The sequence below is a fragment of the Pteronotus mesoamericanus genome, unplaced genomic scaffold, assembly GCF_021234165.1.
Source record: "Pteronotus mesoamericanus isolate MK-2021 breed Mesoamerican mustached bat unplaced genomic scaffold, CSHL_Meso_final contig_90, whole genome shotgun sequence".
Taxonomy (NCBI): Eukaryota; Metazoa; Chordata; class Mammalia; order Chiroptera; family Mormoopidae; genus Pteronotus; species Pteronotus mesoamericanus.
In genome coordinates this window covers 21663512-21686465 of record NW_026555277.1, presented here as the reverse complement: position 1 = coordinate 21686465, position 22954 = coordinate 21663512, and the positions used below count along the sequence as shown (strand labels likewise).

Below are 22954 nucleotides of genomic sequence, written 5' to 3'. Positions count from 1 at the left end.
GATTAAAGGGACTGAAGAGATTTTAGTGAAAGCTTCATTTTTTACAGATCTTTTCATAGAAATTCTATTTGTTGCAGTGATGTATTGAATGTGAACAGTTATGAAATTCTAAGTTTAAGTAAAACATTGTGTCAAGTTCTTTCCTTCCTGACTTGAAAATTACTTAGGCTTATGTATAGGACACTCAAAAATGTATGTTTCTTACAGGAATCACAGTAAATCTATCAGAATTTCAACCCATTCATTTGATCACATATTCTGAGTGATATTATCAGACTTTCCTAGTTTAGAAAAAGATCCTGGAACCACACACCATTCTTTGTACTGGATGCCATAGGACCCTTCATGTCCTTGTCCGGCGGCTCTGCTCCTTTGTTTGACTGGATCATCCTCCTGGCCGAAGCCTCTAGAGAGAATTCAGAAGTAGGAAGATCAATAGACAGCACACCGTTCACTCAATCATGCAGGCCATGAAGCTCTTAGTGCACTGAAACATATTTTCAACAGCATTTTTGGGCAAGTCAGACACTGTGCTACACACAGGGATCCTTACTGATAAAATATAAAATTCTTGCACTGTGGCCCTCTCTCTCTAACCATCACCAACTGTACAAAAGAGAAAACTATCCTATAAAACGCTCCCTCTACTCTTCTCTTCTTTTTTCACAAGTGATACGTATTTGTTTATTTCCCACCTTGTCTAGTTGATTTTACCATCATTCAGTGGAGCCTTCCTGGCCTGACTGCACTTGTGCCCTGTCCCCTCCTATTGTGCCCTGTAGTCCTTCATGGTGTTGGCCGCGATGGCAAGAGTCATGTGTTACTGCTGAGCCATACTCTTAAGAGTGTATTTTCTATGTTGCTTTAGGTAGGTTTAATTTCAAGAAACAGAAACCCAAAATAATAGTGGCTTAACAGGATGGAAGATTATATCTTGCTCTTGTAAAAGTCCAGAGACAGAGACAATCCAGGGCTGGCAGGGTAGCGTTGCTCCATGACATTCTCAGAGAACAGGTTCTTTCCACCCATCGCTTCACCGTTCTGGGGTAAGTGGTGTGCTTATCCTCCTGCTTATCCTCCTGCCCCAAGGTGGTGGCTGGGGCTCCGGCCATCACTTCTACATCTCAGCCAGCAGGAGAGGGGAGGCCTTAAGGAAATGAGGGCAAAGGAAATATGCCCACTGCTCTTTGAGGAAGTTTCCCAGAAGTTGCCTTACACAATGAAGAATCATCTCATGCCCTGTATAACCTTCAAATGTCCCACTGGAATTTCATGTTGCTGGAAGAAAACCTCTGTTACTATCTGAGCCTAGAACTCAACTCTTCTTTACAGGTTCTATAAATACAAAGTATTTTTGCACAGTTTTAATACACGTCAAATTTTCTGGAATACTGCTACCACAACCAAGGGATTCTTTTACTTTTTTTTCCTTGGACTCTATCAAGTTGTTCATCATGTCAGAAAACTATGTCATTAATGGTATTATTTAGAGGGTGTTACTACCACACACAACTCTGTCTGCATTCAAAGCTGCTGCATCTCTAATGGATTTTTTAATAGGTGTAAATATGTGTTATTTCTGTGTATCTTAGGTATGGTGATATCCCATATTTACCTATTGAAGTGTGCAATGTCTTATTAGCTACACTTAATTTTTCCTTTTATATATACGGACTTTTTTGAAGTTTTGTGTAGGGAAGTATCTTGGTTTGGTTTCTCCCAGATTCAGACACAGGGCAAGGATTCTAGGGAGGTGATTTGTTTGGAAAGTGATCTCAAGAAGACACCAGTAGAGAAGTAGGGTCTTGAGGTGGAGCAGAGGGGAAACACCAGTAAAAGGTGTATCAGGCAAGTAAATACTCTGGGCAACTGGAGCTTCATCCCATGGGGAACAAGGGGCAGGCAGGTGGGGCTATCTACACACCAGTGCTGCCTGTCATTGGTTGAGGGTTGTTCCCAGAGGGCATTGCTTCTGGCACTTGCAGCCTGCTACATGCGTACTTTCTGACAGGGCAGGTGCTGGCAGTTGGAGGTTGGCCCAGAGTGCACACAAATCATAAGGACTATGGGGACAGGAGTGGGGCACCAGCAGCATTTGTTACGATAGGATAATAAAGGATTAATCTGAAAAAAAATTTTTAAGGAGCATTTCAAATTAGTAAAGACTGGGGTATTGAATCTGATATGATTGAGAATCACTGTCCAGAATCTAGACAGACCACGGGATTGAGTCAGAGAAGCTATCTTGAAAAAGATATCATGACCATTGTCTCTAAATTGTAAGACAGTGAGAGGGGCAACACAGAAAGCTGTTGCGGAATTTTAGGCAACTTTTCCATACACATTCTTTTTAATGTCATGTTTTGCCTTGCCCACCTACCCTTATCTGCTTAGTCCTCATCGAGTCAAGTTAAATGCTGCGTTTTCCTATGTTCGTTTCTGAGCCTCTGTTAATCATTCAGCACAATTCCTTCCTAGAGGGGAGAACTCCCACGGTAGGGAACGGAAAAGCGAGATGGAGTGCCTGCCAGACAGACCCAAGTCGGAGGAAACAGATGCCTGACCCCAAGTCATCATAGTCATCAGGCAGCCTCTTAAAACACATTATCCAGAGGACATCTCAAAACCATACATCCTCAGTGGGGCAGTACAGATTAAACAAACCAGGCGCTGTTTCTGCTCCATGAGGCGGGCCACACTTCTTCTGTATTTAATGCCCAACTCCAGCGCTACACAGATAATTCATATATTCTGAAAAGCCTGTTTTGCCTAGTTTCTCAGCCATAGAGGCATAAACAGTAATTTTCATCACTACAGCTTGGATGCCTGCCTGGTCATCCTCGGTTTTCTGTGATACATTTGTTATGCGCTGAAAATGTGCTCCCCCACAACCCATGTTTACTGATGGCCTTCCCCTCAATGCGGCATTTGGAGACGGGGACTTAAGAGATAACTAGGGTGGGGCCTTACTCATGATGGCCTTACTGACCTTCTAAGAGACACCAGAGCTCACTTGCTCTCTGCTCTGTGAGCACACAGAGAGAAGGCGGTCTGCAAGCCAGGAAGAGAGCCCTCACGAGAACCCCACCGTGGTGGCACCCTGACCTCAGGCTTCCAGCCTGTGGAACTGTGAGAGCATACACTTCTGTACTTCTGTTGTTTAAGCCACCCGGTCCCTGGTATTTTGTTACAGCAGCCCTAGCTAAGAAAAAAATTCAGATGCTCAGAAAATAATCCCCCCTCCCTCCCTCTCCACTCCCTTCCTCCCTCCAAGTGGCTAAGAAAACTATAGTGACTTATTATCTTCAGAGCACTTACCATGCTTCACAATCCTCTTACACATTAACCTGTTCAGCGATGGCCCCTGTGTGGGTCACGTCTGCAGAGGACAGGGAGCGGACAGCTGCTCGTCCAGCCCACTGCTTTGGTCTCAGCAGCTCTAGCAGTGCTTGGGTCATAGCAAGCACTTGGCATTCCCAGCTTTTGCTGATGCCTCCCACAAGGAGTTCAAGAGAAGCTGGGATGCCAACCCTGAGGTGGGAGGCGGCTGCGCTCGGGACGCCTGTGCACTTCCTCCCCTCAGCCTGGCCATGCTGACTTCAACCCTCTTCCCTGTCTAACTTGGACACTGGAGCTGAAGGAGATCTTAGAGATAATCAAAGGCAACCTTCATTTTACAGATAAGGAAGTGCATACTCAAAGAGGTATTCAGTAGTGTTATCGAGCAGTAAAATCTGTTTTACTCGTTTCCAGTGTTAGTCCTGAAAGATGCTAGGTCATGGCAGAAGACTGTGATGTCACTTCTTTGTCTTCCTTTTCACAACTTCTGCACCGTCGGTTGAAACTTACCTATTCCTACTGTCGTGAGAATGAGAATTCTTGATTGAGACTGTTATGTTAAATGCCCAACCACATGCAATTCTGGACTAATTAAGTAACAGAAAGGACAGCCAGTTCTGTCGTTAACTTGGAAGCTGCATTCGTATTATGGACTCCTGAGGAGTTTGTCCTAATTATTTAAAAACCACGCACTTTTAAAAATGTAGTGATTACTATTAAATGCTACAACCCTCCACTCTTATTATGCTTTTTCAAAATGATGCTTTCTGCTAAACAAAGCCTGAACAAGACTTGAAAACTTAATGAGAAATGGCCTGTACAAAAATGGCTGGTTTTCTCTGGATCACAATACTGACTAGGATTAAGACAAATGCTCGATTTCATTTAATCTCCATGAGAATTCATTATTCCATATTTTAAAAATAGCTTCTGAAAGCAAAACCCCTTTCAAAAATCATAAAATTTCCCGCATAATCTGGGTCACAATGAAACTACATCGCTTAAATCAGATTACCCAGAACTGTATCTTTCGCTATTAAAAATGGACGGAAGGGCAGACACACAGACATCAGGTAACCGAGGATCATCTGGCAGCATCTCTTACCTGCAAGGCTGCAAAGGTGGGATGTTGCTCCTATCGAGAGAAAAGCTCTAGTAGGACTTACTAGTGGGCCATTAACTGTCAAAGTCACCTCACTGTTCTAATCTCTGCACACCCTCTTTGATTTAATCCTCACAAGCCTAAACACTAAATTACTCACAAGCCTCTCCTGTCACAAATCTAAAGCATTCCTTGCACTGAAAAGTCTAGTAAATTCTATCATTTTCAACCTTCACTTCAGTATTTTCTCTCAAATTACCAGAACATAGTTAATACTTAAAGATTAATATCTTTGTTGACTATTTCAGGATAACAGACACCCTCAATAGAAGACAGCATTTTTATTTTAATGAAAAGAAAAACTGTGGAGACACCTGAGAGTAAGCCGACCCCCTAACCTTATTTTCTCACGTTGTGATGAGAAAGCAATGGTACACTCTTGAGCCAATAATAATGAAGCCTCTAACAATTCCTCTGCAAGCTCCCCTACCAAGCCACTGTTCTGCACTTAATAGCTAACTATTGAGATAGCCCATTCTCTATCTCAGATTGGAACTAACTCTTTATTTGAAAATTTTATATTGCAAGGAGCGGGGAGAACATTTGAAAGTAGGCATCATGGAAGAAGAGAAATGGTACTGCTGACACCAAGGCAAAGGGTAAAAAACAGCAATTAGAAGAGGGTTATCGGCCGTTTTATCTTATACATATGGCTTTCCCCTGCTCTCCACTGGAGATGAAAATCCACACTGGGAATGTGATACATTTGTGAATGTTTTGAGCACAGTGTACTGTACCAAAAGCACTTAATTTTACTAAATTTTTCATTTTCAACTCGTTTTACTTTTGAACTTTTAATGCATAACCCGTATGAAATGACATCTCTGGCAGCTGTAGCAGGGAAGAACACTGAGAAGTCCTAGGTTCGAGTCCCAGCTGTAACAATGAGCAACTCACAGCCACTCCTTGCCAGCGAAAACAGGAACCAGTGGTGCAAACGCCTGCCTCATGGGCTGCTGGGAGCATTCACCATGTTCGTGAGGCCTCTGCAAACTGCCACATGAGGGCTGGGTATTTCTATTTACAGACAACAGCCTGGAGTCCTAGGGCTTTCCCCTCCAAGGGAACTGAAATTTTATAATTTTTATAAGCTATTTAAAAAGTATATAGTTTGAAAAATCTGAAGTGGGCAGATTCATTCATGACTCCAATAAAAGAATGAATTGTCATATATTTTTTAAAGAATTGAAACAGCCTACCAGCATTTGAGAATTTCTTGGTAGGTCTCAAGTTTTCCAGTCCATTTCCACAATTACCCCAGGGTCTCCCTCTTAAGGGGTCAAAGGCATTCAGTATATTTGTCTTTACAAGTCAAATGTGAAATTTGTGTGTATTTAAAAGTCAAAACATTCCTTAATGGAAATCTAAAATATTTAACATAAACTAATCTTAAAGTGTTGGTCCCTTCCCAAAGCATCAAATGGACAGGCTTCTTGAGAAGATATTAAAACAGGAGAATGATTAACTAAGGCCTAATATTTCCACCAGGATATTTTAACTCCTCATTCTTCCCTTCCCTGAACCTGTTTTTTTTTTTTTTTTTTTTTTTGGTTTGTTTGTTTTGGGGGGGGCCGAGGGAAAGGGAGAGGGGAGTGGGGAGAGCGCAAGAGAGAGAACTATCAAAATATGCCTTTTATCCAAAGGAATAAGAGATTTCTTTTGAGATCCTTGTCCTCGTGGGAGAAACTGGGGACAAATGTAATAGCATAAAAAATAAAATAAAGACCCTTGTCCTCAGGTTGTTAAGAGTCAGAAAGTTAATTTGCCCTTTGCCGCCAAAGGTGGTATAATTATAAGCTTATGTTAATTTTAAAGAGAGATGTCTAGAAGCCTAGAGGAACCTCTGAGGCTAACACAAAGAGGCACAGATTACAATGTGAGCAAAAATACTAAGCCTGGATTTCTTTTAAATTTTTAGGCTGCCCTGTACCATCTCTTTTGCAATCAAAACAACCTCGTAAAGATGAATGTCTTTTATTATGAAAATTGCCATTACATTATAGCCAGCATTCCAAAACAATATTTTAATAAACACTTGTCTTGATTATAAAGTAGAGCAGAAACCATGATCCTTTTTGAAAATTAACATCTGCTGATGTTAATGTAAATCAGGAGGATACTCCATATGCTCACCATTTGTGTAGATGAGATGAGGAAGAGCACCTATGTTATTCGGAACAGCTACTAGTGTTAACTTATACAGTATAAACCAACCACTTACAATAGGACATTAAAAAAAAAAAGCAAAACACTACAACATTGAAGTGTCACAATACTTTTGAGATAGGAAAAGCCAAAGCTTGTTTCCTTTTCTTCCCCTCTGTGAGTTTAATGCGAGGTATAGGGAAGAGCCACAACACTAGGTACGATGGATGCAGTCCTTTGCTCCCTGTCTCCTAGTCTTTTGTCCTGCTCCAAACCACAGCCTGCATGCAAAAGCTCTTCAGGCTCTATTCACAGGCCTGGGACACAGCGTTTGCACGTGGACAGATGAGGATCCATCGCAGTGCAGAGTCAGTATCTGAATTCCAGTGTATTTACTCTGTAGAATAAAATTCCTATGTTCTTTTATTCAGAAGGCAGAATACTCCTACTTAGATGCATTCCGTGTTTGGGGCTGAGATTTGCTGGTCATTATATTGAACGTCTCCCATGATGAATACCCTGGTGGAAAACCTTAGAAAAAGTTAAAACTGCAGTTTAAAAGTTCTCTTTCCCCTCTCTCAGCGAAGAAGCATGATGCACACATGATTGCAAGGGATTCAGGAAGGCATAGTGTGGTAACCGTAGTTTCAAGTACAATCTGCTCCTTGCAAAGGGGTCTGGGGTAACTGCAGGCAAACCAGAAGCTCAAAATTATCCATCATCTTCTTTAATGTAAGAAGCTACACTGAGAATTTTTCTTACAAAGTCATGTAGCTGGCATAACCTTTACTATAGGAAGAGATATCCTCTTTTTTCAAACAGTTGGTGTATGACATTTTGAAGACTTCATATAGGCCAGGCAATGGTTGATTCTGATTTCTACATCCTTTTCAATTCTCCCTTTAAACTGTAGTCTTTTCTTCTGGGCTCAGGGCTCTGATCATTAGTAAGGTTCAGAAAAAAACAACCAAAATAATACAGTATCCTAATTTCAAGACCATTCTCTTTTGCTACTAGAGGAAGATGCCAGATGGTGCTGTTAACAACACTCTGTGTAGATAATCCAGTCGTCAAGCTGTTATGCAGCCTAGTTAAGCTTCTCACGCTGGATCTGGTAGTAACATGCCTGAAAAAAAGTTCAAAACAATTTCAAATTTATTTTGAAAGAAATTATATAAACATAGCCATACACATAGGACTAAAGAAAGGAAATCCCTTATTGATTCTAACAGCCCAATAAAATGAGTTGCTATCATTTTTCCGATTTTCTTCCAGCCCTCTATCTAATGTTTATACTGCTCTGTTTAATTAATAGATAAAATTTGTACATTTCCCTCTAACTGTAAAACACACACACACACACACACACACACACTTTTTACAAGCTTTTTCACAAAGCAGAAATACTATAATTTGCTAAGCCACTATTAATCAGACATTTAGAGTATGCTGCTCATTAAAGGTACAGAAATAAATGGAACTGGGACCATCTAGTGTGTTTGGTAAGCATAGAGATTAAGCAGCATTCCAGACCTAGTGAGTCAGAACTCCCAGGAATGCATCTGTAAGCAGCATCCCCAGGTGTCTCTGGAAGTATCCAGGCCTGGGAGCCACTCAGACTACAAAGAGTACTTCATCCAAATCATATAGAATGTTTTCCTTTCTTTGATTAGAATAAATCTCCAGGAGTAGGACTATGCAAACTCCACAAACATTTTTGGTGTTGTTGATATCAATGTTAATAACAACTGTTTTCCAAAAGGGTAACTGCTACTTAATCCATTATGACCAATATGGGAATAATACTGATTTCACTATAACCCCACCAGCACCGGGTAAATTTTAAAACATTTTTGTTAATTTAGCAGGCACAATATGACAGACACCTTGTTTAAATCTGTAGTGCTATAATATTCAGTGAGGGTGAGCATTTTCCTACATATAAATGAATTAATTCAGTTTCTTCCTTGGTAATGTGTTTAGAGATACTCTTCAATAAACATGAGCAGTTAATAAGTCACTGGTGGTCAGTATGCTCCCTAGTTCCCACCACCCTTTTTCAGTTTATTTAATAGAAATGGTATTTAAGTTGAAAAGTTTAAAAAATTAACCCAAACCAGAAATCTAACATTAAATTCTAGTTTTTTTCTCATTTCAATTAGTCCTTCCTTCTCTTTTTCTCCTTCTCTATTTAACCCTAAAGCATCTGTAATTTGCAATGTGGGTGATTCCACCCTGATCATACTCTCCTTCCAAAGTTCTTAAGGAGCTATTCCAATACTTTGACTATTTATTAAATAAAACTTCTTTTCCATTTGTGCCTGGTGTTTCCATTTTCATATATGAAATTTTCATTATAATAATATTAGTATGGGGGCTATCCCTTCCATTTATTAAATAGTTATTTGTCTATTCCTATGACAGTAACATACTATCTTAATTATCGTAATTCTAACCTGGCAGAGTGGGTCTATTCTCTCTTTTTTCAGAAGTGTTTTTGTCATTTCCTACTTGTTTTTCCTCCAATAAATCTCAAAATGATTCTACTATCGTCCAAAAAAAAAAACTAAGGTAGGAGAACTGAAATGACTTTCAACAATCCCTAGAGAGCACCCAAATCAGAGAACCTCATTTGTAACCTACCGGTTATAGTAAATACAAGAAAAGGAAAGCAGCAGCAATTCATATTCATTCTATACATACTGCCTTCCATGTACGTACCTAAGTTCCATTAAATAGTTCTATTTTTGGATACTTTTTTGGACACTAAGAATCCTTTCTGTTTCTTTTCTAGAGTTACATTTATATGGATGGTCTACATTCATAAGCATTTGTAATGCTATGAATGATAAATTTATAGGGAAGATTGGGTGCTGAATAATTTGCTTTAGTATTCTGAATAATAATTAACTTATTGGTACTTTGATATATTTTAAAATAATAGTATGTGCTTTAAAGGTACTTAAAATGTTTGTGTTAAACTTCTATAAAGAAGAAAAGTAGCGAATGACAGATTTATATTATGATAAATAAAGGACAGATTTTAAAATAACAAATATTAAATAATACCTATAGTTACCTTCAAGGTGGTGAACATTATGCCCTGTTCCCCATGCTGAAGATACGGGTCCATCAGATCCTCAATGAGATGTACCTCAGAGCCTAAATTCCTAATCCTGCCCAATGAGAAAAAAAAGATATTGAGTTATTTCTACTTATATGTGCATCCTCCTTCTAAACCTGTTTGAAGGGGGGAAAAATAGCTCAACAAAGGCTAATGCCATAGTGAAATGGATTAACAGAAACAGTTTTTTTCTAGTGGGAAAGCATATTTCTGTCATCAGTTCAGAAAAAGCAAACATGTTAAAATAAGTACATCCAGGCATACATGTTAAAATAAGTAGTCACTAATATTAAAGTCAGAAAGACTGATCACCTGGCCCGTAGCACCACATATAAGAAAACAGGAAACAGGTCATCCATGGACCACAGGAAGTCTTCCTGAAGTGAAGCCAGGACACTCTGAGAGATCTCTTCAAAAGTCTGCTGGATGACTTTAAGTTTGTCTGATGGGGTAAATGTTGTGCTGTTGGGAAAAAAAAAGGACAAAAAGATACCTTATTATCTTCTTAATAGAGACATTTGGTATTAATTTTTTTGACAGTATACTCTTGTGGGGTACATGTGTCTTAAAATGGACATATCAGGCGTAATGAGCTGCTGGAAGGGATGGCCTTTGTAATCCTATGGTTCTCTGAGAAAAGAAGCTCCCAACTAACTACGATTCACCTGGAAGAATTCACTACGTCACACAGCATCTCCTTTTACCCAAGTGGGTCTTATTTTCCTAATATACGCTCTTCTGTGAGTGAGAATTTAGTTATTTTCCATTTGGCTAAATATGTGATTATATAGGTAAGGTTCTGGGTAGGTGCTCTACTACTTTTGAAAATAAAAGGGACTTGCACAGTAAAAGGTAACCAAAATGTCTCAAAAAAAGCCTTTCTTTTCTCCAGGCTGAGACTGATACCATCTAGAAGTGGAGGAGCTGCTCAGAGCTTAAATGAAAATAAGATCTTATTAATTTTGTAATATGCTAACCACTACTTTGATTTATGTGATTTTTCAACAAATCAGATTACCTGATCTGCTGTAGACATTCTACAGCTGAGGCAAAACAAGCGTCTTTTGTGGTTGGCAAAACCTGCAAAAAGAGAATTTATGAAGCTCAATGAGAAAAGCTGTCCTTTACTGTGATAATAAAGTGATACCAGTGGCAGGGTGCAGGCCTTTGGTGAGTAACTCATGCTTGGGTACTGTTCTACTGAACTAGGATGGAAATTTCTGGGTATCTTGAATCCCCCATTCCAAAGAAAAGCATAGTTGCTGAGAAAACTAAAATATACTATACCTTTTTAGTCTCTCCAAGGATTGACAAGGTCACTGGCCAAAATTTCCTACAATAGAATCCATACTTTGTTATTACAAGTTGTAACTTATGGTGAATTAATCACCATAAAAACAGGTGATGGCTATACTGGCTTCCCTGTCCCCCATTTAAAATAACTTCCATAAACAGGTTAAGTTTTAATAAACATTTCATAAGTAATTTAAAAGTTTCTATAATGTCCCTAATGGATTTGCCATTCTATACTCCAGAAGCCCTATACATTATAGATATGCGCTAACATTGGCTAAAAGCTTTCCTTCATTCAGTTTCATCTCATTTTCATTACCAAATTACTCCACTGAAAAAAATAAGTACTTTCCAATTCAAGTTTATTCACTTTTTGATAGCAAAAATATATAATTATTGGGCATTGGGGTGACTGGCCTTATCACAGCCCTTGAAAGAAAGCATAATCACTTAGAATTCCCCTGCAATAACAAAAAACAATATCATACAACAAAAAGAGCACTTCTAAAACTTTTAAACTGGAAATCATGGATGAGGAAGGAGGAAAGAGAAGAAAGAATGAATGAATGTCAAAGAATGAATACAGTTAGCTTTTTCTGAAAATGTGAATATATGTATTTTGCTTTAAAGAACTACAAAATATCAGGTAGGGTAACTCAAATTTTTATATATATATATATAATATACACATAATATTATATATCACACATAAAAATAAAAAACACCTTCCAAATGACTGTGTCCACATTCATTTTCAAAATTTTCAAAAGACTATTAAATATCATTATTTTGTGGGATATGCAAATAAGTAACTGCAAATCATATATATAATTAGACATTAAAGTACCAAATTCCTGATAATGCTGTTTCCACTTTACCTTAAAATCACTTGATTCCACTCATAATTACTGTACTTACCTTTGCACCCCAAGGAAGCCGAGAAGAGCAATATCTGGCTGCTTATTCAGCCGCAGAACACACTCCCAGTAAATGTCTTCCTCACGATCGTTATCCAGGGCATAGAGCATAAACAGAGGTGGATACAGCCGAGGTAGCAGCACAGGAAGCAGTAGCCCGGAACTTGTTACCACGTAACTACAAATATGGGGGTGAGAGAAAAAATCATTAGTGTTAAAATTCAATACAGAGTCAAAACTGAAAGTAAAGATGGGAAATTTTGAGTAAAAAACCATTTATAATATTCTACTTTTACACATGGAGTTCACATGAGGAGCTTAGCCCCGGAGTTGTATCTTGGACCAACTGTGAATTCTTTTCATAACTCACAATCTAACCGAAACCTACTTAGTTTCCATTTTGAGACAGATTTCTCTGTTGTTATTCTAGATCAGTATGATGCTACTTTGCTCAGATGCCTTTGTGCCCAATCATTCATGGCTGCACTTTCATGAACTTGAGAGCTAAAAGGAACCTCAGAGATTAACTCATCATTTTAGAAAAAAGGAAACTGAGATCTAGAGAAAACTTCTCCAGGGTTCTTTGGACAGGATCATCTGGTCCCCACCCCTTTCTTCACTTTCTCCCCAACTCCACTTACCCAGGCTCTGGTGATTCGGATCTGGAATCTGACATCCCGGTGCAGAAGGATTTCCTTTCAGAAGGCAGAGGAGCAGAGAGAGGAATTGTGCTGCCCTCTTCAGGAAGCTCAGGAAATAAAAACCTAGGAATTAATAAAAAAACATAATTACACAATTATACCTCTAGAGTGGCTAAGAGTAAAAACACATCTCCATTATTTAATCTATTTAAGGACTTATGATATCAAACTTTGTATTAATATTTTACTTGTCTGAAAATCTTAACTGATGTTTCTTACAGAATAAAATTAAGAGTATAGCTAATAATACAACTAAAATTTTTCATGTGCTATGGTTTTTTTCCTGTCTAGTTATTTAAGAACAAAGAATTCTGATATATATGATATATGTTTCTCTTACTGGCAAATCTCATCTGAGGTCAATCTGTATAAACTCTTCTAACAGAGATCATTATTCTCAGAGTGTATCAGTGGAAACCACTTAAATGTCCAACATTAAGGAAAAAAGCCCAATTATTATAAAGTTTTTAAAACTTTTTTTAGATTTTATTTATTTATTTTTAGAGAGAGGGTAAGGGAGGGAGAAAGACAGGGAGAGAAACATCAACATGTGAGAGAGACATCAATCAGCTGCCTCTTGCATGCCCCCAACCCAGAACCTGGCCCACAACCCAGGCATGTGCCCTGACTGGGAATTGAACCAGTGACCTTTCAGTTCACAGGCCAGCACTCAATCCATTGAGCGACACAAGCCAGGGCTAAAACTTTTTTTTTAATTAAATTTATTGGGTTGACATTGGTTAATAAAATTACATGGATTTCTGGGTAAAAATTGTAAGTGTTTATATAAAAAGTCAAGTTGCTGAAAAATCTTTCCAGGTGATCAAGCTGCCAAGTTGTTAAGGACTTTTTCCTGGGCTTTGAATTTGCCCTACATTTTATCTCCAATCTCTTGTATGCAAATAGTGGGCTCTACCATAAACAAGTTTATTGCCCTCTTTCTTTTTACAGACTTTAACCACGACCCTTTCTCTTTAAAGGCAGTCTGCAATCTTCTCTATTTTCATAAACTTACTCCCTGCCCCTAATTTTATAGTTGGGAAAGCTAAGAAAGGTCAGGAAACCTATCTTCATTATACCCATCTTGCTAATGTCAGAGCTGAAACACTCCCAACCCAGTGGTCTTATCAGTAGATGACAACACCCCCTAAACCCTGAAACATTTCCATATGCATTTATCAATTTGAGGCCAATAATATAAGGAGGTTTTCTGGGACAAATTCATAAACTTCTGCCTAATTATCTTAACATAATATTTTCTTGTTGGCTTATACCCAGTAAAAGATTTTGAATTTCACTAGTTCCAGATTTGCTTGCTGCCTTAAAACTCTTTCCAAAAGTGCTTACTTGCTCACTTTCTTACCTCCTTCAAAATCTTTGTTCAGGCAGAGACAAATGTATTTGAAAAAATAAATAAATTAATTATAAAAAAAAAATCTTTGTTCAGACATCACCTCATTAGTCAGGCTTCCTTGACCTTCTGTTTAAAATAGCTGCATCTTACCTTCAGTCCCACCCTCTTTCCCTCTGTCGCATTTATCATCATCAGACATATTATACATTTTATTCCAACTACAATGTAAGCTCTATGACAGTGCATATTTTAAACATTTTTTCATTACTGTTTTTGTTCACTGATAAATACCTCCAGGAGCTAGAATGGTGACTAACACATAGATGCCCTCAATACATATTTGTTGAATAAATGAACAAATATCATGCTGCTTTCAAGTGATAGAACATAAACACTCATGGACAAAACTTTGTACTGGACTTTATCTTCTCTGTTGTTAGGTTTTAGATACATTATTTTGCTTAGAGATGAAATCAAAGACTACTATATTCCATACCAAAATTAGAATTAAATAACAGTTATTTTAGCCTTCTATTGTAAGAAAGACATAAAAGAAATAAGTACCAATGACTAAGGTTTTTTTTTATACTTATAGCATAAACATGAGGTAAAAACATGTCATTATTCAATCTTTTTAAGGATTTCTGGCATAAAACCATTTTCTTGATGAATAATTTCTGTGATGAAGGGAAACATTAAAGATTCTTTATGAAGCTGTAATCTCTGGATTCAGAGTGAAGATGCCCAAACCATTAGTATAAACTAATACCTTACAACTTACAGACTTCAATGAAAAGATCTATTACCTGACCAGCTGGAAAATTCGCTTAAGGTAGGACTTAATCTCCTTCACAGCCTCCTGCAACAACCGGCGGTTGGCACCCACGCCTACGTATGTCATTCTGTACACCGCTACCAGCGTCTCCACAAGCCTGCCCAGTGGGTGCAGAGGAGTGTCACAGGCCTGAGCAGGAGGGCAATCAATGGAGTCGGTCAATGTGCACTAACAGAGAAACAATCGACCAATAATAAACAGCTTTCAAAATTTCAGGAGTCAACTTATGGACCAAGAAAATTCAAATACTCTTCAATTTTCTGAAAGTGTAGAGTCTACCCAAGTAATATGAAGCAGGAGTTCCTAATCTTAATCAAAAATCCATTTAACATCTTGGGAAAATAGCTTTGGATATACTGATACAGGATATCATTAAAAGAACAGTTCTAACATACTTTGAACTTCCTAAAAAATATATACAGTGTTACCTGGGAGAAATCTAAATAATGACCATTGATTATTCTCTGAAACAGTATTTCTTCAGTTCCCTTGACTTCTCTCATACTCCTTCTTGTACCTCATTTCAATACATGTCATACTTTAAACTGCAGCTGACTGTACAACATTTGAGAAGGAAGCAAAGACAGCAGAACCAAATCTCTAGTTTGCCACTGTTACTAACAAAAAGCTATTTTAAACTCTGACCCTAGTTCTTAAGAACCCCCTTGAACACTTTACAAAAGTTAAAAAGTTCTATGGTCATTATAGAATAATCTCCATGCAGAAATGTGCTTTTGTTAGAGAATTAACAAACAAACAAAAAAAATTACATAGAAAGCAAAAACAGGATTATGGTAAAAATGAGTTGTGAGTAGATTTGAATGATATATTGTGGTAGCTGCATCATTAATTCACAAGACCAGTATAACTGTGACTCTAGTTTTACCTTTATTAAATATTTCTTGATGTCATCATATTTCTCTACTGAGAAGGCACCAACATGCTGAGGAATGAACTCCAAACTCTCCAGTGTCTGAGTCTGTGAACGACTTAATATTTCTGGACTAGTAAAAGGAAAAAGAAAACCTACTATGAATTTCACATCGAGAAAGCAAGATAACTGTAATATGCACATAAAACAGTCACCAACTAAGGATAAAATGGAGCACCTAAAGTGTGTCTGGCCCAAATGAGCTCGTAAACAGTAACTAACCCACTATTAAGTTTATGTAATAGTCATTCGAAACAGCATTTAATGTTACGTCATAACAACAATAAAGATTTTGCTCTAATATAAACCATGGTGTTGGAAGATACTATAACGTCAGCTCAGAGAGAAAATTGGTGATAGATTTGTTAATGACAAGAGAAAAGTAAAATAATAGGGAGAGGGAGAGCTAAGGAAAAAAGAAATCAAATTAAAGGGCAAAGGAAGAAATAAAAATAAGCTCAAGAAGTAGGGATATAAAGGGGATCCTGCAACAGGTAGCAAGGTAAAGGGACGTTCTGGATGAAGAGTGAGATGACAAAACATGTACTAGTAGTAAGCAGCAGCAGTTTTCGGTAATGGCCCTCTATCATTAGATTATAACCAATCAGATATTAGAAACAGTGCACGATCATTATTATTACACTATTTTAGAGAAACAAATAAGATATGGTTTTATATAAAAATTCATTCATTCTTACTCCTTGAAAACATTCTACAACAGTTAGCCAAGGTTAAGTGGCGGTCTAAAATATCAATGTTTACAACAGACTCGATCAATGAAGACCCAATGGCATCACACACGAGGGCAAGTCCACAATTTTAATCAATTCTGGGGGTTTCTATTTCTCCTGATAGAGTAGAAGGTAAATATCATGAACTTCATAAATGAAACATTATAATCACCTCCCATTTATCCCAAGTATAGGAAAAAAAAGAAGACCCAAACTTCTTTCTGCACTGCAGGTTCTTTAGGTGCAAATGCTCAGCAATGCTTGTGGAAGTTACTGGTCAAGTGAAAGAATAAGGATGTGAAAAAAGGCAGATGGTGAAAAGAAAAGCAGGAGAAAAGGGGGGAAAATAAGAAAAAAAGAAATAAAAAAGCACACCTGTTATTTTTCTTTCAGTACATCAAAATTGTTGTGCCACTTTTTTAGGCCCCCAAAGGATACTGATGAATATGCAGGCATTTGAACTGCTGTGTCCCTATAAGTAAGGCATTGTTTTAACCTAGCTGCTTTCAAGATTATTTTCTTCCAATCTGAGTATGATGTATTTGTACATGGGTACCTTTGCTTTTTTTCTAGGGTACAGTTTGCTCAGCTTCTTGAATCTGTAGGTTTATGTCTTTCACCAACCTTGGGAAGTTTTCAACCATTATTTCTCCATATACTTTTTTTCAGCCCTGCAATTTTTCTCCTCTCCTCTGGGATCCCAAGGACACAAATACTAGACACTCAGGTCCTGAGAGCTCTGGTTATTTTTTTCTTGCTGTTTTTTAGTTTGGATAATTTCTATTAATCTATTTTCAAGTTTACTAACTCTTCTGCTGACATCTATTCTTATATTAAGTGTACTCAGTGATTTTTAAAAAGTTTTGGTTACTGTATTTCTCAATTCTAAAATTTTGATTTGGATTTTATTTTTTCTGAAAGTTGAGACTTTTTAAAAAGATTTTATTGATGTATTTTTAGAGAGAGGGCAAGGGAGTAAGAAAGAGAGGGAGAAAAACATTGATGTGTAAGATCAGCATGTGCTCAGACCAGGAATCAAACTGGTGACCTTTCAGCTCTCAGGCTGGTGTTCAATCCACAGAGCCACACCAGCTAAGGCCTGATTTGGTTCTTCTTTGTAGCTTCTCTTTTTTGCTTATACTTATCAATTTTAACATTTATTTCAAGAGTGTGATTGCTCTTTTGAGCATTTTTATACTAGCTGCTTTAAAATTCTTGTCAGATAATTCCAAAATCTATGATAGGGTGCCATTGATGTCTATTGCTTGTCTTTCTCCAAACAAGTTAGATTTTTATGGTTCTTTGATTACCAAATAATTTTGGTTTATATCATGGACACTTTAAATATTATGTTATGAGACTCTGGGTCTTATTTATATCTTATGGTGAATGTTAACATACATAATAGAGTACACATCATAGGCCTGAAATTATTATCTTTAGAAGAACCTGCTTGTAGAGTTGACCCCTGGCTGGTACCTGGGAATTAAGCTTCCTAAAAGTTCCCTATAGTGATAGAAAACATTCCCTGAGAAGTGTATTTTGTTGTCCACAGACTATAGTAACAATGTGCTTTATGATGAACAACTTTCCTTCTGGGACTAGAATCCTGGTAGTTGCTGAGCACAGGGTGTCAACGTGACCAGCCTCCATTAAAAACCTTGGGCACTGAATCTCTAATGGACTTCCCTGCGGAGAAACACTGTACATGTGTGGCTGCATTTTACTCCTGGGGGAAAGAGTGTGCTCTGTGTAACCCCTGCAGGAGGGAGAGAGCATGGAAATCTGGCTCATGGATTCCTCCACACTCAGCCTGTGCCTTCTTCCCTAATGATCTGGCTGTGGGTCCTTACTGTGTTGCTGTAATGACTCTTAACATGTGAGCACAACTATATGTTAAGTCCCTCTAGTGAATCACTGAATATGCAGTCATCTTGGAAATCTTTGGAACAGCTGATGTACTTTTTTTGGCCTGCTATGGGCTGTGGTTCCAATGTCAGTTCACTTTCTAAAGCCTCAGCAGTCCTATTTGGATCTGTCTGTGAGTATACCACTCAGTGGCCAGTCTGGGACCTGGGTGTAACCCGCCCTTGGAGATCGCTCCTCAAAGTGTGGGTATGTTAATTAGGATCAAATCCACACATGTGCAAGTATGGGGTGAACCCAGGAATTCATAAACATCTTCATAAGGCTGCTTTCCGGAGCTCCTCTCTCTGCATTAACTCACCAGTTCTGGTTCCCCTTTTATATCCTCTGGCCTGAAACTGCCCACATCTACCAAAGTGCCATGTCAAGAGCCAAGTAATAGGACAGAAAGAGAAGCCAAAAAAAGCAATGGGATTTGGCCAAGATTCTTGGACTTGAGGATCAACCAAAGGGGGAAGAAGTCCCTCATGAGTTTTAGCTCTTGCAAGCTTTCTATGATGGTTTCTCAAGCAGCCACCATCACTGCCCCTACTGCAGAAATACCTGGAGACTGGAGCACGAGAAAATGGAGGAAAAGGAGAGAAAGAAAACCCAGTGGATCTCCTCCACTCTATCTGAACTTTAAGAGTCTCTTTTTCACATCTTGAGCCAGAAGCAGAGGATTTTTTCTGGATCTGTCAATCTATGCCACAGTGCTTACTTCAAGGTTTCAGGTTACACTGAGTTCAGGCTGAGGAATACTGAAGTTTAAGACCCAGTAAACTCATGACTAATTCAATGGTACTCTGAATTCAGGCGTTACTCCAACACACTGGCTGATATTTAGTTTTCAGAGTTTTCCAACAGCTATCCATATATTCTGTGCGGGTTTTATAGTTGAGTTCAGTAGAAGATAAAGGCAGGTGTGTTTTAACTCTCTTACCCAGAAAGAGAAGTACATCATTGACTTTAAAATTAAGCTATATTAAGTTAAATGTGGCAAGCCTTGACGATTTACTTCAAGTTTCATCCTCTTACCATGCTCTGCCCTGTGCTGGGCAGGCGCTCCCTCACCTGTCTCGGTGCTGGCGCCGACTGGCAGTCAGCGCCACAGCAATATTTTCCCATGCTTTCCAAACTTCCCCTTGGCCTGGATTGTCACAGCCCAGCTGACGCCAACATTCATCAAACACTGCTTTCCACTTCTCATCAGGAGGCACTGCCAGATTTCCTAGCTTCCTGCTAAAAAAGTCATGTCAAGCTTTAATCAATCATCTTTCTGTGTGTGTGTGCACGCGCGCAAAAAATCCTGAATAGAAACACACACAACTGGGAGTGCCTCTGCGACAAAACTTCCTAGATTGATGGTGGTTCTATTTTAAAAACACCGAATACAAATCTTAAAAAGATGGTTTTTAACTACTTAGTGTTCGTCAGGTACTAAAGTTTATGAATAGTTAAGTACAAAGCACATCAGAATTGACTGCTTTCTACATATCCACAGAATTGATTTTGAAAATTGATTGCTGTTAAAACAAGGACTTCCTGTGCTTTGCACAACTCATAATGGGAATTGTGAAATGCACTGCATACTGGGTTCTAAAAATACTCTAAAAATAAACATGGTATGGAAAATATATCAAGCTCCCATCAGAAAAAAGAACCTGAGATGCTACCAAAATACAAAAAGTGAAAGCTGCAAGCAATAGAGAAAAATACACATATGCCAAAACTTGTCAAAAGTATATAACTTAGAGACTTATATTTTGCCTTTCTTTTCCATATGTGCAGAGTAAACTATTCCACTTGTTGTGTGTATATATATATGTAGGCTTGATCTTTACTTTTCAAAATCAAGTGGTCTAGGCATTCTATTTAAGAATGCTCTCTGTCAATCAACTTGGATACCTGAACCATTAACAGTAGCATTATTCCCATACACAGAACTTTTATTTTAAACATCTCTGCTGTTAAGACTTTAATCTAAACCAAAACTATAGATTTACCTAACTACAGTAGTACCAGTTGACAATTCAAGGAAGTTACACTTTATTAAAAAAACTTTAAAACCTTGCTCTGCACTTAAAATATTAACCAGCTTTGATAAAAAGCAAGATAACCCAAAATATTCAATAATTAATCCAGAATTAATATTAGTTACTCACAAAACTTTGGGTCTGTCTTTATCACTCTCATACAGACTAGGCTTAAAGTAGGTTCCAGTGATTTTTATCCCAGATCCCCATTCTCCACTAAAACAGCCTTCAATGTAATCTCCATTTGGCATTGTCAGTATTCCCTAGGGTAGAGTTAGAGAAAATATGAAATTAGAGGAAGTATTTTCAATTTAAAAATTCAAGAGGAAAAAAGAGCACCAAATGGTTAATATTTCCCTTTTTAATTTACCCTTTACCAATCCCCAGCTATTTTTTTTAAAAGCATGTGTACATGCATGTGCAAAAAGAATATGTAAAAATAAACCCTTGGTAGAAGGAAAAAAAAAAATCACAGAAAAATTTAGTAAAATATTTTGACCTGAATGAAATGAACACACAACTTAACTAAATGTATGGGAAGCTGCTAATGCAGTGCCTATATTAAAAATAAGAAAGATCTCAAATAGTAATCTAAAATTGCATCTTATAAAACTTAAAGAAGAGCAAACTAAACCCAAAGCAAGAAAAAAGGAGATAATATACATTAGAGTAGAAATAAATGAGAAAACAAAATAGAGAAAAAATTAAACCAAAAAATGCTTCATTGAAAAAAATACACAAAATTGACAATTAAGTAGATAAAAAAAAGGAAAACAAAATTATAAAATCAAGAAAACAACACAGGGTACATTATATCAGCCTTACAGAAATTAAAAAGTTGGAAAGGAACATTAAGGGAACTTTATGCCAACAAATTAGATAACTTACATAAAATATGAAAATTCCTAGGTAAAACCAAATTACCAAAACTGACTCAGGTAGAAATAGAAAATCTGAATAGACCAATTAGAAGGAAATTGAAAATATTCTCATAAAGTAATACTCAGGTCCAGATTTCATTGGTTAATTCTCCAAAACATTCAAAGAAAAAATAATAATATCAAAGCTTCACAAACTTTCAGAAAATAGAGGAGGGAATCCTTCCCAACTCATTCTATGAAGCATTACCCTGACACCAAAGACAAAGACAACATGAGAAAATGATAAACCATTATCTCTCATAAATACAGATGCACACATCTTCAACAAAATATTAACAACCTATAAAAAGGATTATGTACCATGGCCAACTATGATTTACCCTAGGAAAGCAAGGTTGGTTTAATATCAGAAAAAGCAACCAACATAATACACTGGATCTATAAAGAACAAAAACCACATGATCACATCAATTGACATGGAAAAAACCCTTTGAAAAATCCAAAACCCATTTATAATAGAAACCCTACACAAACTAGGAATAGAATGGAACTATCTCAATCTAATTAATCTATGAAAAACCTTTAGCTAATATCATACTTAATTGTGAAAGACTTAATGCTTTTTCCTTACAATAGGGAACATGGGAAGGATGTCTACTCTTACCATTTCTATTCAATATTCTATTGGAGAGTCTAGCAAGTGCAATCAAACAAGAAAATAAATAAATAAATAAAAGCCTTCCAGATAGCAAAGGAAGGGGTCAAACTAACTTTATTTACAATGGGATCCTATATGCAAGAAATCCTAAGAAATATACATACACGTGCACATATCCTACTAGAACTAATAAATGAGTTTAGCAAGATTTCAAGATACAAGGAAAAAATATAAATGTCAACTGTTTTTAAATAATAGCAATAAATAACCCAAAAATAAAATTAAGGAAACAGTTCTCTTTGTAACAGCATAAAAATACTTAGAAATAAATTTAACTAAAGCTATGCAAAAGATGCACACTGAAAACTTAACCAAAGATATGCAAAAGATGCACACTGAAAACTATTAAACACTGCTGATAAAATTAAAGATCTGAATAAATGGAGACACATTCCATGTTCTCGGATCAGAAGATTCAATATTATTAAGATGGCAATTCCCAAATTAACCTATTGATGCAATCTCTATCAAAATCTCAGCAGGTTTTATTGAAGATTTTGACATGCCAGCTCTAAATTTATATGAAAAGGACAAGGATGCAGAATAACCAAAAAAAGTTGGAAGACTTACACTTCTGATTCTACAACTCACTAGAAATCTATAGTTATCAAGATATTACGGTACTGGCATAAGAGACATGAAGATCAATGGGATATAATTCAGAGTCCAGAAATAAACATATTCATGATAAATTAATTTCAACAAAGATATCAAGAAAATTCCATGAGAAAACTGCTGGGGCAATTGAATACCAAATGCAAAAAAATCAGTTTAGACTTTTAACTCATGCAATACACAAAAGTTACCTCATTATGAATCACAGACCTAAATATAAGAGACTAAACTATAAAACCTTCAGAAGAAAACCTTAATAACCTTGAG

At 37.2% G+C, this 22954-nt stretch overlaps 2 protein-coding genes across 5 annotated transcripts in view; both read right to left on the bottom strand.

Annotated features, from left to right (window-relative positions):
• MPP4 (MAGUK p55 scaffold protein 4) overlaps positions 1 to 389 on the bottom strand; it is a 37824-nt gene extending 37435 nt beyond the window's left edge. The window contains exon 1 of the mRNA XM_054586208.1: positions 314 to 389. Within this exon, the coding sequence (XP_054442183.1) occupies positions 314 to 389 (76 nt within the window). The remainder of the gene's footprint in view (positions 1 to 313) is intronic.
• Positions 390 to 6476: 6087 nt separating this feature from the next.
• The window catches only part of ALS2 (alsin Rho guanine nucleotide exchange factor ALS2), a 72262-nt gene continuing 55784 nt past the window's right edge, over positions 6477 to 22954 (bottom strand). The window contains exons 24-34 of one of the 4 annotated variants that reach the window (XM_054585832.1): positions 20603 to 20736; positions 19512 to 19679; positions 15757 to 15874; positions 14842 to 15038; positions 12622 to 12744; positions 11982 to 12158; positions 11058 to 11103; positions 10789 to 10850; positions 10083 to 10232; positions 9726 to 9822; positions 6477 to 7772 (exon numbers count right to left, since the gene is read on the bottom strand). In XM_054585832.1, coding sequence (XP_054441807.1) covers positions 7734 to 7772; positions 9726 to 9822; positions 10083 to 10232; positions 10789 to 10850; positions 11058 to 11103; positions 11982 to 12158; positions 12622 to 12744; positions 14842 to 15038; positions 15757 to 15874; positions 19512 to 19679; positions 20603 to 20736 — 1311 coding nt within the window. In that variant the 3' untranslated portion in view covers positions 6477 to 7733. The remainder of the gene's footprint in view (positions 7773 to 9725; positions 9823 to 10082; positions 10233 to 10788; positions 10851 to 11057; positions 11104 to 11981; positions 12159 to 12621; positions 12745 to 14841; positions 15039 to 15756; positions 15875 to 19511; positions 19680 to 20602; positions 20737 to 22954) is intronic. The other 3 variants (XM_054585834.1, XM_054585833.1, XM_054585835.1) reach the window with 3 other exon arrangements.